Below are 18,519 nucleotides of genomic sequence, written 5' to 3'. Positions count from 1 at the left end.
ATAAAATAAAGGTCAGTTGAATGCTTCATCGTATCTTCGGTTGCACGGTTTTCTCGTGCACTTTGCGATGCCTCTTGAGCAAAGCGTTGGACACGAAACTCTTGCTGCAATCTGGACACTGATAAGGCCTCTGACCCGAATGATATCGTAGATGTAAGACCAACGAGGTCCTCTGCGTGAAACTTCTACCGCATTGCGGACACACGTGCGGTTTGTCGCCTGTGTGCGTTCGTTTATGGATACTCAGGTTTTCTTTGCTAGCAAATCTCTTGTCGCACGTATCGCATTCGAAGATCTTCTCGCCCACATGATTACGTTTGTGCACCGTTAATCGTCTCATCGACGACAATTCCGCGCCGCACAGATCGCACAGGTGTTTTGTCGGAGCGCGTTCCGTGACTCCATGTTCATTCTTCATGTGTCTCTTCAGTAGTTTCTTGTAGACGAATCTTTCCGGACAGAATTTGCACACGTGTCTTGTCTTTGCGTTCTTCGCGAGAACGCCGGTTTGTTTGTTCGTGTGATGCGTTACCAGATGCACCGATAGATTCTTCTTGTAGAAGTAGTACTTGCAACAGTGCTCGCAGCGATATAGATTCTTATTTGTATGCGCGTTTTGGTGCTCCAGATACTCAGTCCTGTGGAAGAAACCCTTGTCGCATATCTCGCATTTGAAACTATAATCTTTCGCGTGTCGGCGACGATGGCATTCCAGATTGGACTTTTGATTAGTGCTATAGTCACAGAGATCGCAGATAAACATCTTCAATCCGGTATGAATCAATTTGTGGCGAGCTATATTCATCGGGCTGCGAAATGTCTTGTCGCATTCGTCACAGCTGAAAGCCCGATCGATATTGTGTAGATTCTTCAGATGCTCCACGAGTTTTCGCGTATGGCGAAAGCAAGCTCCGCACTTGACGCATTGATGCACGGCGCGCGATTTACCCCTTCGTTGCCTGAAATAACGGAGGGTAATGAGAGGTATGTCTCCCGATAAAATCTTGCAAAAATCAAATTAAAAATTAAAGTAGAGAATATTTTTCTACTAAAAAGGTGCTATACGTTTAAAATATACTTGTGCGCATAAAAATATTCACTAATTTACTTTTACTTCTTCATTTCGAATTATCTACCTCTTTTTACTAGTTGTCTTCAATAAATGGATAATATGATAATACGATAATATAAAAAATATTAATATATAAGTCTTGATACTAATGTATAAAATATGTAAACTTGCAAAGCATAATTACTTAGAATCTTTTCTATAAAATGATGAAATGAGAATATATATATATATATATATATAAAACTTTTCAGAAGAATACAACATCAAAATAACTGGACAATATTTTTTATTATTTAAACGCAGTAAATACACAGTCATTTATTACAGTATTACACACCATAGCAAATAGAGAATAGAGAGAAAGTATAGTGAATAGAGAGAAAGAATATACGTCGTTATACAAGCTGCGTTTCGATATTCACTTCTGAATACTGAAAATCTATGGTTTACATATCACACACGTACACTATAGATTTTCAATACTTGCAGTGAATATCAAAACGCAGCCACAATTTTCGAAATGTAATATAGGTAATATACAGCATCGTTGTGTAAAAATCTTCGAATATTTTCCGAATTCTCGTTGTTAAAAAATTATATACATATAATTGTATATACATATATGTGTATGAAACAAAATTATAATTTATATAACAAATAACTATATATAATTATAATTTGCAAAATTTTTCATTTTAATTTTCTTATTTTTTGCAATAAACTACATATTATTAAAAACAAATGTTTTCGAACTCACTGAATGACAAAGGCGAACGCTATTAAATAATAAAATATATAAATTTAAAATTAGAAACTGAGATTGAAACATAACTTTTAGAATGTGTAGCATGGATTTATCCAGCTAGTATTTAAGATACAAATTCTGTATTTTAAACTAATCTTGAAAAGTGCATTTTTTTTTTAATTATATTTTTTCCAGACAAATTTTTAATTTCAGAAAAACACATTCTTTTGAAATTCGTGATCGTAATAATCATGAATTCATGTATACACAAAATTGTTCTTAAACTAATCTGAACGAATTTAATTATAATCTCGAACGGCGAATTGTCATCAATGCGGCGAAACAATTTTCCGAATTGACATTTAACTATCTAACGTTATTTTATCTTGTTGTTGCGTAAGAGGAACTCCCAGTTCTTGAGTAAAGTCCATGATTATTTTTTTAATAGATACTACAGGCAATGGCGGCAGTGGTCCAGGATGACGTTTTCTGTGGCAAATAAGTCCTGGCTTCTGTGCAAAAGTTTGACCGCAAATGTCGCAAATATACGGTCTCTTGCCGGTGTGAATCAATATGTGCTGCTCTTGCGCGGTCTTTCTAGGAAAAGTCTTGCAGCAGACTGGACAGGAAAATGGCCGGATACCTTGATGGATTCTCAAATGAAGATCCAAGTCTCTCTTCTGGCCGAAAGTCTTGCCGCAAGTAGGACAGACGACCTTCTCCTTCCGTTCGTGCCAGATTAGATGCTGGTCCAGATTCTCTTGCGTGGTCAGACCGCGTTTACATATCTTACACTCGTAAGCTGGTTTGTAATGTCGATACTTCATGTGCGCCTTAATGGCAGGCACGTTTTTACATGCGTGTCCGCAAATGCTACAAATGATAGGCGGTGCGCCACTATGCACTTGATTGATATGTTGCTTCAAATCGTTCTTGATCTTGAACTGCTTCTTGCAATCCTTGCAGGTATACTGGAAGCTGCTGGTGTGCTTCCGTATGAAGTGATCCTTTAAGGTGCATTTATTGTTGCTCTTATATTCGCAAATGCTGCAGGGATAGAGTAGAGGTCCATGAATCTTTTCGATGTGACGCTTCATGTCTCGTTTCAGGCTAAAACTCTGGCAACAGGTTTGGCATTGGTACTTGTGCTGGCTCATATGTTTTATCATAGTAGATTTGTCGCTGAAACGTTTGCCACATGTGGCACATTCCAAGAAGAGCTTGGGTTTCCTTTTGACTTTGTTCTGATCGTGATATTGCTTTTTCGTATCTTTTCCCGTACAATAATTCTCCTCTTTCGGCAGCTTTCTTTTCCTAGTAATGTGTCGTTTGAGCTTATTTGGTAGCGAGTCATACTCTGGCGTGCATTCTATGCTTTCGACGAGCAAGTGTTCCGAATTATTGATGTCCACGACGTTCAGAGGGTCCATGATTGAATCGCTAAAACATAAATTACGATCGAATTAAATTTTATTTCAGACGATATATGATCTATCGCTGGATATTAAGCTTACTTACTTGAGATATTAAGAATGTGTCGAATCTTTTCCGGTTTTTTTACTCGAAAATATATTTAATCTACAAAGAGAATGTGAAAAATATAAAAATATTGTTCAGTTAAATTAAATCGTAAATGTAGATCACACAATTTATGTAACATAAAATATTTTTAAATATAATATAATGATCTAATATATCAATAAAAAATAAATATCTAATTATTTGAAATTGATTTTTACTTAATTGAAATTTTAGTTTAAGCAATTTTTACAAAAATTAGATAAAATAATAAAAAAATTAATTTATATATATCTAAAATTTTATCGTTGAAATATTTTCTGGTAAAAAATAACATACATTAAATAATTATTAATATTGTTTTCGTTTGATTAATCGCTTTATATTAAGACTAATAATAGTTAAGCAAAAAAATATATCGATATTTTCTTCTCAATATCCACCCTAAACAAATAGAATTTTTTAATTTCTTTCAATATATATTAAATTCTTATTATCACACATGTAGGAAGCCATAATAAATATATACAAAATTTATAAATATTGTAGATTTATTGCAAACTATGAATACATAATACAATAGAAAAATTGAAAAAGTTTTTAAACTTGGAAACTTGACATAAAAAAGACTCTATGTACGTATAAAATTTCTATAATATATTTCCGCTAAGAAAAAGTTTGTATATATGTCAAGAGAGACTAATGTGTAAAGATATAGTTTATAAAAATATTTATAAGAGTTACAAAAATATATTTATATCTACAAAACATATCAAAGAAATATGTTCCTCTCTGTTTTATATAAAGATAAAATATTTTTTGGAAAAGCAACTTTCTCTGAGATGTTTATTCCTTAGGATCTTAAAAAAGATCACTTACAAAAGTCAAATCTTGAATTATTCTTTCTCTTGTGCAATGACAAAGTTTTCAAGATGCAATTAGTTTCATCTCGTTATATATACTAAAAATATTATAAATTTCTTATTCTATCTTTATGACTGCGTTCTTTGTCGTATATTCTTTTGTAAATTCCGTGACAATGTTCTTAATAGAGACTACAGGCAGCGGAGGCAACGGACCAGGATGTCTCTTCCTATGACAGATGAGACCAGGCTTTTGGGCAAACGCTTGACCGCAAATATCGCAAATATAGGGTCTCTTCCCGGTATGAATCAACACATGTTGCTCTTGTGCTGTTTGTCGTCGAAACGTCTTTCCACAAACAGGACAGGGGAACGGCTTTACTCCGGTATGCACCCTCATGTGCGAATCAAGATCGCGACCTCGGAATCTTTTGCCGCAGGTCGGACAGAGCACCTTCTCCCTGGTTTCGTGCCACATGAGATGCTGCTCCAAGTTCTCCTGTGTAGTCATACCCCGTCGACATATCCGGCAAACAAATTCCGGTTTATAGTGTCTGTATTTCATATGGGCTTTAAGAGCGTGGAGATTCTTGCTGAAATGGCCGCAAACATCGCATACAATTGGCGGTGCTTCGCTGTGATTTTGCTTCACGTGATGATTTAGAGCTTTCTTGATCTTGAATTGCTTGCCGCAAATGTCGCACGCGTAATCGTAGTTGCTCGTGTGCAGTCGGATATAGTGATTTTTCAGAGTACCCTTGTTATTGCTCTTGTATTTGCACACGCTGCATTCATACATCTGCTGTCGATGATTCCTCTCGATATGAGAGACCAAATAACGCCGAAGACTAAAGGTCTTCGGGCAATCGGCGCACTTGTGTCTGTGTTGTTTCAAGTGTTCGGCTAGATTGCTCTTCTTCAGGAATTTGCGGCAACAGTGATCGCATTCTACACACGTCGCTTTATTTCTGGCTGGCCGATTCTCTTCGGTTACAATTCGCGGACTAGGTTCTCTCGTCAAGTTTACAGTTATCCCTTTTATTCGCTCTTCGTCTTCTATTAAAGGCTTTTTCCTTTTCATTCGTTCGCATTCGAATTGTTTTCGGGTAACAATGGATTCAACATTTAACGGATCTGCCGTTCTAAAACATAAAAGGGCAAAAGTTTACGTTATTATTAGCTATAAATCGAGGATTTGATTGCTTAAATCTATTGATTAGAACCGTTGAAATTTCGCTAATAAAGAGGGGAGTGATAGGAAGCGGTTTAATGATCATTGGAAGCGATTTAATAAACATCCAGATACTTTATTGACGTCGTCTTCTAAGTTACCTTCCTAACTGAGTATGATTAGAAGTCTGCAGATATTTACGAAAGATATTATACCGATTTTATATATCGATGTGAGAGCGTTGCTTATTGCAATGTAACGCAAAATTTTTTGGCCATCTAAAACAGAGCAGGCATTAGTATTATTATTAATTGTATGAATGGCAAATGGTAACTTACCTGACGCGGCAAGAACAAATAAATTCTCTATAAAAATCAATATGTAATTATTGAGGCATAAATTAATCAAACGATTTGGAAAACATAATCTGGATTAATGGTTAATATATTTTAAATACATTTTCTGTACATGAGTTAAATCGTATTTTTTTGTTAAAAATAAAACATAGATTTATATTATAACATCATTAATAGAAAATATAATCGTATTATAATCGTAATATAATCAAATTGCAGTATCAAAGTATAATCAAGATAAAACAATAAATCTCTTATTTTATAACTGCAAGTTGCGACAGCGTAATTAAAAACGCTTATAGAAAAATTACTTAAAACAATCTATCTTTACTTTATAAAAATCCTATTTTCTAAAGAAAGAGCAATTTTGGATAAAATTAATTATTCACTAACTTTTTAGACTTTATTATATCAAATTCACGATTGAGAATCTGATAGACCCTTATTACTACTCAAGTAATCTCTAACGAACTTGCTTACAATGCCTGTCACAGGTATAATCGGTAATGGCCCGAGTGGTCCAGGATGCATTTTCCTATGACATATTAAAGAAGACCTTCGCGGGAATTTCGCTCCGCAAATGTCGCAGGCATATACATTATGCATGTGCGTCAAAATGTGTTGTATTTGATTCGAACGTTTTCCGAAACTCTTTTTACAAATCGGACATACGTAAGGATTAGTTTTACCGTGACATTTGATCATGTGTGCCGATAAATGAGGTTTCTTATCAAAACACTGTCCGCATGTTGTACAAACATGCAGGCTTGATACTCGTTGTTTGTCTTTGTGTCGGCGTAAATGTGTTTCTAAATCAACCACGTTGAAGATATCTCGTCTCCCGCAGATGCCACACTGGAAACCCGACTTCAAATGAACGTGTTTGTTGTGCGATTTCAACGCTGAAAAGCCACCAAATTCGCATTTGCAGATAGTGCACGTTATAGAGACACTACTGTGGGTGCTATGCATATGTCTCGTAATAGCGTACATCGTTTGAAATTCCTGATTACAAGCAATGCAGGTGTTGCAAAAGGGATCCAAGTGCTTTGTCGTAAAGTGTTTTCTCAAGTCCGGTTTAGTCCAAAAAATGGTATTGCACAATTTACACAAGTACTTGGCCTCGCCATGATTTATGGCCATGTGACTCTGTAGCTTTTTCGACGATTCAAACATTCCATTGCAGATGGTACATGTATGCTCGTGAAGCTTCAAGTGTCTTATTAAACTCCCTTTCGTTTGGCACGGAAAGGTGCAAATAGTGCACGCATAATGATCGTATGATGAACTTCCAATATCCTTATTTTCTTTACTGCTCTCTATGCTGTTAATCTTATTGGCAGCGTTCATGGATGTTTCCAAAAACAAAGCATCCGCTTCCTGAAGAGTTCCTTCAATCTTGATTGCATCGATCTTGATTTCGTCGAGTTCTAGTAAATCAGTAAACCTACGACAAAAAAAAATTTTGTCATAAGATGTCCAGAAATATGATGAAAATGCCTCGTTTTATCTTATTTTAATCATTTATCCGATTTGCGCCTTTAACAATATTTTAGTCGTGGCCATTTCAATTAAAAATATAAGCTTAATATTTTACAAAAACTTTCCAAGAGTATGTGATTTTTTAAAAATGATTTTTGAATATTTTCTTAAATTTGATAATTTCATAAATTTATTGTTTTAAGTATGCATTTCATTATTACCAAGATTCCGTTATAAATAATACAAGACATTTTTAATCAATGGCAATCTTCTGTTAATGAAGATATTATAGACATAAAAATGATTATATATATTTGAGAAACTGTAAAAGATGAAACAGAATGAGAGATTTTTACTTTTTTGGAATATATATGATTAATATAGACAAACACAATGTGTGTGCAACAAATACGTTGACACAACACACAATATAAATTTATCATAAACTTTATTTATGTATAAACTTTTTTTAACTAAAATATAATGTACATCAGAGTTAACAGTTTTAAGTTCCTAATTTAAAAACTTGAATATTGATATGTTTATTATATAAAAGAAAGAATAGTTAAAAAATTTGCAGGAATATTATTCATATCATTAATCTGTAAATTCTCACACATTGCATGTTAGACAAAAATATTTTATTTTGTTATGTGGCGTATATACACATATTTTATATACATATTCTTTTATACGTATACTTATATATATCTTAAAAGATTTAAAGCTATCTTAAAAGATTTAAAACAACAGTCCTTCAGCATCCATATTGCAAACTTTCATGAGTTAAGAATTATTTCTTCAATCTAAATATTTAAGAAAATAAAAATATATTTCCCAGGCAAAAAAAAATTTAATTTATTACAATATAAAAACTCTTTTTAATACAAAGTGACACCCGCGATTCCTCTTCCTCGCAAATTATCTCTTGTACCATCACACAATTCTTCTTAAAAAAATAAAAAAATAAAAATAAAAAAAAAACAACTTTGTTAAACTTTCTTTTCCGCTTCCGTTTTTAGTAGATCCTTGATGGCGTAATCTATCGTTATCGTGTGCAGCTAAGGTATGGTCTACAATGCTTCTTCCGATACATGATCAATCCTAACTTCTGAGTGAAACTCTGGCCGCACGTATACGCTCTGACGCCGATATGCGTCAGGAGATACTGCTTACATATGCTCTTGTTACATATGTCTTGTATAACCGTACGGCATGACACCGTTGTGAATCCTCATGTGTTTCTTCAAGATGTAGTTGCGACTGAAAGTTTTACCGCACATCTAGTACATAGCGCTCTCCCGATTATGTAGCTTGCAGTGCCTCTCTAGAGATTCTTTCGTCGTGAGTTTCCTCCGCATATGTGACAAGGGAATCTACGGTCGGTGACTCAGGCATTTCTTAAGAGCGAACAAATTTCGATAAGTTTTGCCACACACGTCGCAGACTGTCTCGCAAATGTCACCGTGAATACTTTGCATATGCATACATAAATCGCTCTTCATCTTACAGCAGTTGTCGCACGCGTTGTACACGTAATTGTGACCCTCTACTTCTTTAGATAGTGCTTTCGCAACGATCGCTTGCATTTACAGACGGCATCGCATTCGTCGCAAGAAAACGAGTCTTTGGAAGCGTGCATCTTGTTTAAGTGTTGCTGCAGTTTTTCTTTTAGCTTGAAAGGGTTTCTTGCTGTGTCTACGAAAATAAAAATGGCTTTTCATATGATTCCTCAACTGCAAAGCGTTAACGAAGCCAGTAGAGCATATATTACAGGTCAAGGTGTATTTGCTCAACTTCTCTTTTATTTGAATAGGTTTTTTGGATATATTCAATGTATATTTGTATTTTGCAGTAGACGACGGCGATGAACGTGGCTTTCTTGATTTATTTCTCATATGTTGAATTATTTTTTATTTAGATTTCCTTGTACAATATCCTTTCCTGTATTTTAGGGAGCCAGCAATTGTGGCGTATTTTTCTTCGTAGGTTTGTAAAGAATCTGTATCAGTTACATTCCTGTAAAAATTTTAGAAAAAAATGATAATTTCAGAAGCTTCGACGTAATTGATTAATATAAAGTATACTTATCTCGGTATTGTACGATTTTACGAAATATTTCGTAAAATTTAAATTATCTTCGAGGATGATATTTAAAAAATGCGTCAAGTATAAGCTGTTACAAAAAAGCGTCATCTTAAAAATGATATGTAATAATTAAAACTATACACGTTATTTATCTTAAGATAACTACAAAAATTTATGTCATTAAAAATATTTATTTGAGACAGAAGTTTATACGCTTGTGCACAAATCTTATTTACCTTAATTTTATTAAACACAGTAATCTTAGAAAAAATAGTTTTGCGTCGTATTTTTATTATTTATTAATATGCTATTATTTATAAATCACGATATATTAATGTATACATACATGTATATTCTAGAAAATATATATTGTCATGTATGGAGAAACCTATGTGATAAAGATTGCTCGAAATGTACCCTTTATAGTGTTTTATACATATAAATCATATTTGAAAAATTTAAAGATTTTTTGGACGTTTTTACATTTTAAAATATTAATTTTATTCTTATATGAATTAAAAGCGTTGTGTTTTACGTTTCTCCATACAAAAAATGATAGTAGTTCTGTAACATTTACTATACAATAAATACAGAAGATTACAATATAGAGTATTGAACAATTATATATGTATATTTGTCTGCAGATATTCAATATTATACTGTATTTAATACGACGTGTGTCTTACTTAAAAAATTATTATTTTAGAACTCTCAAGCAATGCTGATTCTAAAGTAGAAAATGAAGAAAAGATTATATTTAAAAAAAAAAAAAAAATTATTTTAATTATAGAATAAAAAATGTTTAGTATTCGTTTCTCTCGTTTTTAAGATCGCATTTTTATAACAATAATTTTTAATTTCTCCACCTTTAAATTATTTCATTTTTAAAATCATTGTTTGATAAGAGGAAAAATACTAATGTGTGATTAAATTATATTTATTTTACCCTTCTATAAAAAATGCAAGATTCTAAAATTTTTATATAGAGTTATTTACTTTATAAATTAAAATTAATGTCAATGAGTAAAATAATACAATTAAATTAAATATATAATAAAAAATAATGATAATCAAATAATAATAATAAAAAAAAATATTAAATTAATATATATATATATATACACATGATGAATATATATATACATTAAATTAATTTTTTATAAAGTATAAAGTAATTCTACATTGATCGAAAAGAGAATATTCAACTTTAATTTGTCAGTTATATTCATAATCATTGATATCACCATGTCTAATATGCTGGGATTCTTTTTCTACTCATAAGAGATCAGCATTAAAAGAAATATTTTTTATCGAGTAATATTTTATTGAATCATAATCATTTTTCTTTAACCAATAAAATAGCTTTTAGAAATTTAACTTTTATTAATAAATAAAACATGTAACTGCAAAATAGATAAGAATTATGAAAATAAACATTATGCTATCGATGCTATTTATAATGCATTTTATTGGCTCAAGAAATGTACAGTGTTAATTTTATTATGATGATAAAACTATCAGATGTTCTTAAACAGTTGAAAGGCAGAAAAAAATGGAAAGATCACTTTTTTATTTTTGGAAATATGGAATTTACAATTACTAAGTATATAATCTATACAGTTTATACCTATCCGTTCATATCTTGATCTATTCTTCAAGATTTACTTAAACTTTGGATACAAACAAGGGATTTTTTTTTTTGGTCTTCAAAATTGGCCACAGTTTTATTTTATCGGATAAAATGTTTTCAGCATAATAAATTTATATGTTTTTATTGCTTGTTTTATTTCAATAAAAGAAAAATCTGTTTTATTTATTAATTATATTCTAATTTGAAAAGATCCACAGAAAGAAGATAATATATTCGTATAATATAAATTATGTCGCTCAGATTCATTAGTGACAATCATAAAAAAATCTTATAAGTTTAGTCAAAGTTTTCGCAAAAAAGGAAAAAAAAACAAAATTGATTAATACTATATCTTGTAAAAATTTATTAATTTTTACTTAATTAATACTTAATAATTTATTAAGTATTATATATTTGAATAATATTGTAAATATTGAGTTTTTATAACCACTTTACGATAGAAAATCAGAATGATCTGTAATTTTACGAGTGACCATAAACAATATGCGTGAACGGGAATTTTGTTGAAAAATTTTAGAATTACCATCTTGAGATCTTATGGTTCTATACATAGAAAAAATTTTCAATCATTTTATCTTTCTTGTTACGTAACAATCTTGCGCGCTTTTGCTATTTTAAAGAGAGAAGAAGAGAGATATGGGTAAAAAAAACTATACGTATTCACATATCAAATCGAGTGTTCACACCTCCTCATCGATTTTTTCTTCGTTCTCTTGCACATATTCTTTTGTGAATTCGTTAACGAGATCCGCGATCGGCATAACGGGCAATGGTGGATGAGAGCCAGGATGAGTTTTTCTGTGACAGATTAAGCCTGGCTTTTGCGTGAACGCTTTGCCGCAAATATCGCAAACGAACGGTCGTTTGCCAGTGTGGATGAGCAGATGCTGGCGTAACTGTGATCTCCTGGCGAAAGGCTTTTTACAGATCATACAGGAGTGCGGCTTGCATCCCGTATGGACTACCATGTGTCTCTTAAAAGAGTCCTTCTTTGTGAACGTTTTACCGCATTCGGCGCAGACTATCTTATCGCGTTTTTCGTGTTGCGTCAGCAAGTGCTGATCCAGATTTTCCTGCGTAACCATACGTCTTTTGCAGATGTGACATTCATATTTCGGCTTGTAATGCGCCCATTTTTGATGCACGTACAATGAACCGGAATTCAGGCATACTTTGTTGCATACATCGCACTTGACCGGTTTCTCTTTGTGATGAAATCGTATATGGTTCGTTAGATCACCCTTGACCTTAAATTTCTTTGGACAAGCACTGCACTGGTGCTCATATTTATCCGTATGCTTCCTTATGAAGTGGGATTGCAAGGAATGCTTCGATCTGCAAACAAAGCCGCAGGTGTCACAAGGGAACATTGTGTTACCGGATCGCTTTCTGGACCAAGTCTCGTGCTTCCTCTCTAGATGCGCGGCGAACGAGCTCTTCTTCAAGGTCCTATAATCGCAAACGGCGCATATATAAGCACCATCCTCCTTTATACATACTTTTTTTTTATGAGTCCACGCTACGTGTTTTCTGAAGGATATCGCCGAGTCAAACATTTCCGAACATAATTTACATTTGAGAGCCCCGCCGGGGCTCTTCAAAGACGTTTTTGTAGGCGACGACGCGTTATCACTAAGAGGAGAGTCTATCATTTCTTCCTCAAGATATTCTACCTGTTCCTCATCGTTATATGTATCCTCCGATTGATATTCGTCCGTTTTTATGTCTACCTCTGTAAGCTTCTCGATAGTGACCGTACTGCCCTGCACTTTCACTTGATATAAATCTCCAGCAGTTTTGTCATCCATGACTTCGCTGATGCCGTTCAATGTGATCGGTTTTATATCCAATTCTTCCGTTTCCTCAGTGTCTCCGTTAAGTATGCTCTCATCATTATATAATTTCTCCTCCATAGAATCGTATTTTTCATCTTCAAAATGATATTCTTGTTTCATATCATTTATATTGAAATTTTCTTCTTCTAATTCATCCATTTCCTCCTCTATTTGATCTATTTCTTCCTCTAGATGTTCCGGTATATCTTCATCCGGCAGAAGCGCATCGTCTTCAGGTATAAACGCGTAATATGGCTTGCCATCAAATTCTAAAATTTGCCATTTCTTCATTACCAACGATTCCTTGTCAAATATAAAAATACCACGAGAATCGTAAGCGTCTGCTTCATACCTGAAACATCAAGACATAGAATAATTATTATAACGAATATATGATTTACTTATGTGTCTGTGTATCGGAATAAATTATACACTAAAAATATTATTTATCGCGTGCTATATAGATTTAATTATAAAGATCAGATCAACGAAGGTACTCACAAACAAGGAGCTAAAACTACTACCCTTCTTGTTGATCAGCATTGCAGTCCGTTGCGACCTACATTGATTACGAAACTGCCATATAAAATGGGGAGAATCCGAAATGAATAAGATATTGTCATAAAACAAAACGTTATTTAAACATTTAGCAAAATCAATAATATTTATTTTAAAAATTGTAGAAATATATTCATCCATTATAGAGAGTGGAGCCTATTTATAAATACATCAAGTTGTATTTGTAGTAAAAAAAAAAAAAAAAAAAAAAAGAGAGAGAGAGAGAGAGAGAGAGAGTGTAAAAGGAAAATGCTAAGTAATGTTTTTTTTTTAAATATTAGTAACAATAAAATATATAAAATCTGTGAATATTTTTAATAATAAATAATGTTATTTATGTTATTTATAAAGAATTATATAATTGATTTATTATTCATGAGATTGTAATATGTTTAGTATCCTTAAGTATATTAATTAAGTAACAATCAGAAGTCAAGCAGACTTCATAATATAAATTTTACAATTTACAAAGAGAGATTTCGTAACGTGCTACGCATATTTCTAACTAAAATAATCAAATATTTTTTCAGAAGTCTCTTAATAAATTTATGCATTTGGATTTTTCAAAAAATGCAAATTTTAATCATAAAAAATTTTTTTAAATTTGTATTATTATATGGAAAAAATTTTGAATTGTTCAAGGAATTTTTTATTAATGATAATGTCTCTTATCTTCTTGTTACTTATGGGTTACTTGTAATAATAATGTGTGTATATATACACGATCAAATAATCTGCCTAAAGTGTTGAATGCATGAAACTAGGTAAGATACAAATGAATTAAAATATTATAATAAATTAAAATAAAACAATATGTGAGAAACTTATTTGGCACATATAAAAATATTAGAGAGAGAAAAGATTTATATACATGATATGACATTATATAATAATTAATATTGAACAATAAGTATAATAATTAAAATTAAACAATAAGTATAGTAATTAAAATTAAACAATAATAATTAAGTATAATAATTAAAATTAAACAATAAGTACAATAATTAAAATTAAATAATAAGTATAATTAAAATTAAAAAATAAGTGTATAATAATCTTGCATCCTAATTTTTGCATCTTATTATTGCATACTTTTCGATTTCTGCAAGCCGCATTGTTTTGGACATGTTATTACAATTACAATTAAAAATGTGCTAATTATATCCGTTTGATTTTTTCACATTTGAAAAAATATTTATATTTATACTGTCAATCGTATTACAAGCAAAATACTATATATTTTATGCCCGGCTTTTCTTTTAGCGTTCAACTTTAGCTATGCTTATTTTACATGTTATCGCAGACGTTACGGTGCACATTTTTATTATCTATCTCTTTAATTAAATGTGAAGAAAAAAAAAAAACGAAAGACAAAAAACATTTTAAAGACATAAGGCACGACGTTCGACGTTCCATACACGCAGTCTCATTTCTTTATAAATTCCTTCAATATGTGATCAATATGTATCACTGGCAGAGGCGGCAGAGTGCCTGAGTGAATTTTCCTGTGGCAAATGAGACCAGCTTTCTGCGCAAATGACTTGCCGCACACGTCGCACACGTAAATACGTTCGCCGGTGTGCAAAAGAAGGTGCTGGCTCAGGCTGCTGTGCCTGGCGAAAGCTCTGCTGCAGACCGTACAACTGTACGGTTTGTCGCCCGTATGAATCCTCATATGTTTCCTCAGGTCATAATTCTCGAAGAAGGTCTTGCCGCACTCCTCGCACACTGACTTCTCCTTCCTCTCATGCTGCGTCAACATATGCTGATCCAGATTCGCTTGCGTAACAAGTCGCCGATGACACATCGGACACTCATATTTGGCCTTATAATGCGCGTGTTTCTGATGAGTATACAGGCTGTGGCTGTTGCGACAGGTCTTGCCGCACACATCGCATATCACCGGCGATTCCCGGTGATTCAATCTCGTGTGAGTGGTGAGATCGCCCTTGATCTTGAATTCCTTACCACATTGCTCGCACGAGTAACCGTAATGCTGCGTATGCTTGCGCACAAAATGCGATCTCAAGGTCTCTTTACGGGCGCAGACTAAACCGCAAACGATGCAGGTGAACTCGCGTTTATCATTGAATCTGTCGTCCGAGATTCCCTCATGCTTCTCGGCCAGATGTGCGATCATCGTGGATCTTTTGTTGCAGCGAAAGTCGCATGTTACGCAAGAGAGAGCTTCCTGATTCCGCGGCACCGTGTCGGTGAATGCAGAATTCTTCTTCACATCCGGTTTACACCAATCCCTGATTTCCGTCGTATGCGTGAGCTTGTGTCGTTTCAGTAGATTCTTGTTCTTGAAGCGTTTAGGACAAACGTCGCAAATAAAAGGATCGCTTTTGCGAGTGTTCTCTTGAGATTTTCTTTCTTCTTTGCCTTCAACAATGGATGATTTTTCTCGAGTCTTGATCGTTGCCACTTTCTCGACAAAGGCATCCGCGATTGATTCCCTAAAACATTACAAGAGCATTTTTATTACGATTCTACTCTAAGTTGGAAAATGTATAAATCTTTGACTACTTACATTCGAATTTAAAATTTGTGACGACATTGAGCATATACGAGCAGAATTGAAATTATTTCCACCCCCTATGCTTGGGGTTGGAAACAGAAATTATTGGTGCAGGATATTTATAGGATAACAGAATATTTATAATATATATATTTATTATTTTATGTAAAATTATTAAATATAACAAATAAATATAACAAACATTATTTATACAATATTTAAAAATAGAATAGAATTGTTATAATATATATATCAGAATAATTTTTTATTGATACATTTCTTCATGTTTCATTGATAATTCTTGATCATTCCGACAAAATTGCAATCTGTGGATATTAATGGCGTAAAATGGCGCAAATGGCGTAAAAAGTTAAAAATCTGTAGAATCATTTTAAAAAACTAATTAAGATTTTCTCTCTCTAATCTGGCAATTCGTAAAATCTTTACTGTCGTCAAAAAACAATTTTAAAAAGATACTACTTTATATACATTCATAAATTATTATATAATTTTAATATAAAATAATAATATAAATTATATAATTATTAGAAGAAAATACATTTTTAGTCATCTGCAAAATTAATAAATATAATCACAAAAAATACATGTATTTATTTTGATAATAAAATCTCATAATCAGGAACGCCTCGTTTATTAAAGACAAGTAATATTCCGAAGACATCTAAAATTTTGGATCATCCACTGGATCATCCACCTTTTCTCCTAAAATAAAAATAAAAGATTATTATTAACAAAATTTGATTTCATAAAAGCAGATCGGATCAATCCTGATGTTAGTTACGCCAATCTGAAAGAATTATTAAAACAACTAAAAAAATATTTTTTGCTAATATATGTAAACAAAAGACAAAATCACAAAACCGTCTGCCTTAGATTTCTGCGAACATATCTAAAATTTTTTCAGTATTATACATATACATATATGTGTATATATACATATATATTTTTAGAAAAACTATAAATTATAATCATGTATAATTTTACTAACACACCGTTGATTAAGATATTTGTACTATTTCATATAAAATAAAACAAATGCGTGAAGACATTTTGAATTGTTCTCACATAGCAAAGGATTATTATATACCAATTTACGACTAATCCGATTTTACTGAAAACATATTTGGTGTTGACTTGCGAATAAATTGTCTTAATTCCAAGAGATATTTTTTATTAAAATATGTTCTGATATTTATCACATTGTCATAACTTATATATAAACATATATACTGTTTCATAATCAATAAATCGATCATAAAAACAGATATATTTTACAGTATTAAAATTGTAATTGTACTCTTATACATATTATTTTTTGAAATAATTTGCTAATCGCATTAATTGTATCAATAATAAATCAATGTATAAATATTGAACATATCATATCATTTTCGTTATAAAATTTTTTCTTCACAATGTCGATTAATTTTGTTTCTTTTTTTATAGATTTATCAAAATTTTGCAAAAAGTAGTATTTAGCTAACAAGAATGAAAATAAAAGTTAGGTAAAAAAAAAGAAGTTAGCTAATAATTATGTTAGATAAAACAAAATCCGCTTTCTCTGTCTTAGCTAATAAAATAAAAAGTCGAATTTCCAAAATGCACTTTCAGGTTTTTGACACAAAATTTTTTAGATGAATTTTATTGTACGATCATTCCTTCTTCATGAAATCGTTGAGAATGTGATCGATGTGCACCACTGGTAAAGGTGGATGCACGCCAGGATGCGATTTCCGATGACAAATTAATCCAGGTTTCTGCGTAAACGCTTTCCCACAAATATCACAAATATATGGCCGCTTTCCCGTATGAATTAACAGATGCTGCCTATAGGCGGTCCTACGCGCGAAAGCTTTGCCGCAGATGTGACAGTCGTACGGCCGATCGCCGGTGTGGGTCATCATATGCTGTTTCAGCCGATGATTCTCCGAGAAGGATTTGCCGCACTCCTCGCACACGAAACTCTCCCTGCGCTCGTGCTGCAGCAGGATATGCTGATCTAGATTCTCTTGCGTGACCATGCGTCTCTTGCAGATCTCGCACTCGTACTTGGGCTTGAAATGCGCCCACTTCTGATGCACGTAGAGCGAATTGCTGTTGGAACAAGTCTTGCCGCAAACATCGCAAATTATCGGACCCTCCTTGTGCTTGAAACGTACGTGCAGCCTCATATCGCCCTTCACCTTGAACTTCTTACCGCAATACTCGCAATCAAATTTATATTCGGACCCGTGTTTGCGATCGAGATGTTCCTTCAACCGACGTCGACTCTGACATTTGAATCCGCACGTATCACATGAATATTCCTGCGGTTTTGTAATAGTTCTGCGCTTGCTCCTCCGTCTGATTGCGCGTTTTGCGGAATGTTTTCTGCTGATGTGCGAGTTAAAAGTCGACTTGTTGGTACTCTTGTAATTACAGAAATTGCAACTGTACGTCATTGTATTCTTCAGTGCGTCTTTCACGTCCTCCTGTACATGCACCGCATCTCGATGATGCTTTAACATTTGCATCAGCGGGAAGCAAATGTTGCACTCGTCGCAGGCATAGACCTTATCATCCTCGTTATAGGACTGATCCTCCTCGTCCGTGGCCGGAATTTCCTCCATCGACAGTGCGTTATCGTCTTCTATTTTTA

General features: G+C 32.8%; 4 protein-coding genes across 5 annotated transcripts in view; all 4 read right to left on the bottom strand.

Moving 5' to 3' along the window:
• Positions 1–25: 25 nt before the first annotated feature.
• On the bottom strand, positions 26–1,122 carry LOC138941597 (zinc finger protein OZF-like). The gene is made up of 2 exons (XM_070311426.1): positions 1,115–1,122; positions 26–959 (listed from the first exon to the last, which is right to left on the bottom strand). The coding sequence occupies exons 1-2, from the start codon at positions 1,120–1,122 to the stop codon at positions 26–28; spliced, it is 942 nt and encodes a 313-aa protein (XP_070167527.1).
• A 953-nt stretch (positions 1,123–2,075) lies between these two features.
• LOC138941557 (zinc finger protein 135-like) overlaps positions 2,076–18,519 on the bottom strand; it is a 61,993-nt gene continuing 45,549 nt past the window's right edge. Inside the window, exon 5 of one of the 2 annotated variants that reach the window (XM_070311363.1) lies at positions 2,076–3,257. In XM_070311363.1, the coding sequence (XP_070167464.1) occupies positions 2,180–3,257 (1,078 nt within the window). In that variant the 3' untranslated portion in view covers positions 2,076–2,179. Of the gene's footprint in view, positions 3,258–11,375; positions 13,134–18,519 lie in introns of those variants that run through there. The other variant, XM_070311356.1, reaches the window with a different exon arrangement.
• Positions 4,136–5,886, bottom strand: LOC138941567 (zinc finger protein 157-like). Its single transcript, XM_070311383.1, has 2 exons — positions 5,531–5,886; positions 4,136–5,340 (listed from the first exon to the last, which is right to left on the bottom strand). The coding sequence occupies exon 2, from the start codon at positions 5,277–5,279 to the stop codon at positions 4,317–4,319; it is 963 nt and encodes a 320-aa protein (XP_070167484.1). The 5' UTR covers positions 5,280–5,340; positions 5,531–5,886; the 3' UTR covers positions 4,136–4,316.
• Positions 14,410–16,049, bottom strand: LOC138941566 (zinc finger protein 626-like). The gene is made up of 2 exons (XM_070311382.1): positions 15,873–16,049; positions 14,410–15,798 (listed from the first exon to the last, which is right to left on the bottom strand). Coding segments are annotated over exons 1-2 (1,035 nt in total). The 5' UTR covers positions 15,875–16,049; the 3' UTR covers positions 14,410–14,765.

Source organism: Polyergus mexicanus, unplaced genomic scaffold (assembly GCF_030449975.1).
Source record: "Polyergus mexicanus isolate NDT 795.1 unplaced genomic scaffold, iyPolMexi1.0 SCAF_19, whole genome shotgun sequence".
Classification (NCBI taxonomy): Eukaryota; Metazoa; Arthropoda; class Insecta; order Hymenoptera; family Formicidae; genus Polyergus; species Polyergus mexicanus.
The sequence above is the reverse complement of the archived record's forward strand: the minus strand, read 5'-3'. Positions and strand labels throughout refer to the sequence as shown.

Bases quoted from the DNA above. Each gene is read 5' to 3' on its own strand.
- LOC138941567 (XM_070311383.1), bottom strand. From the start codon at position 5,279: ATGAAAAGGAAAAAGCCTTTAATAGAAGACGAAGAGCGAATAAAAGGG.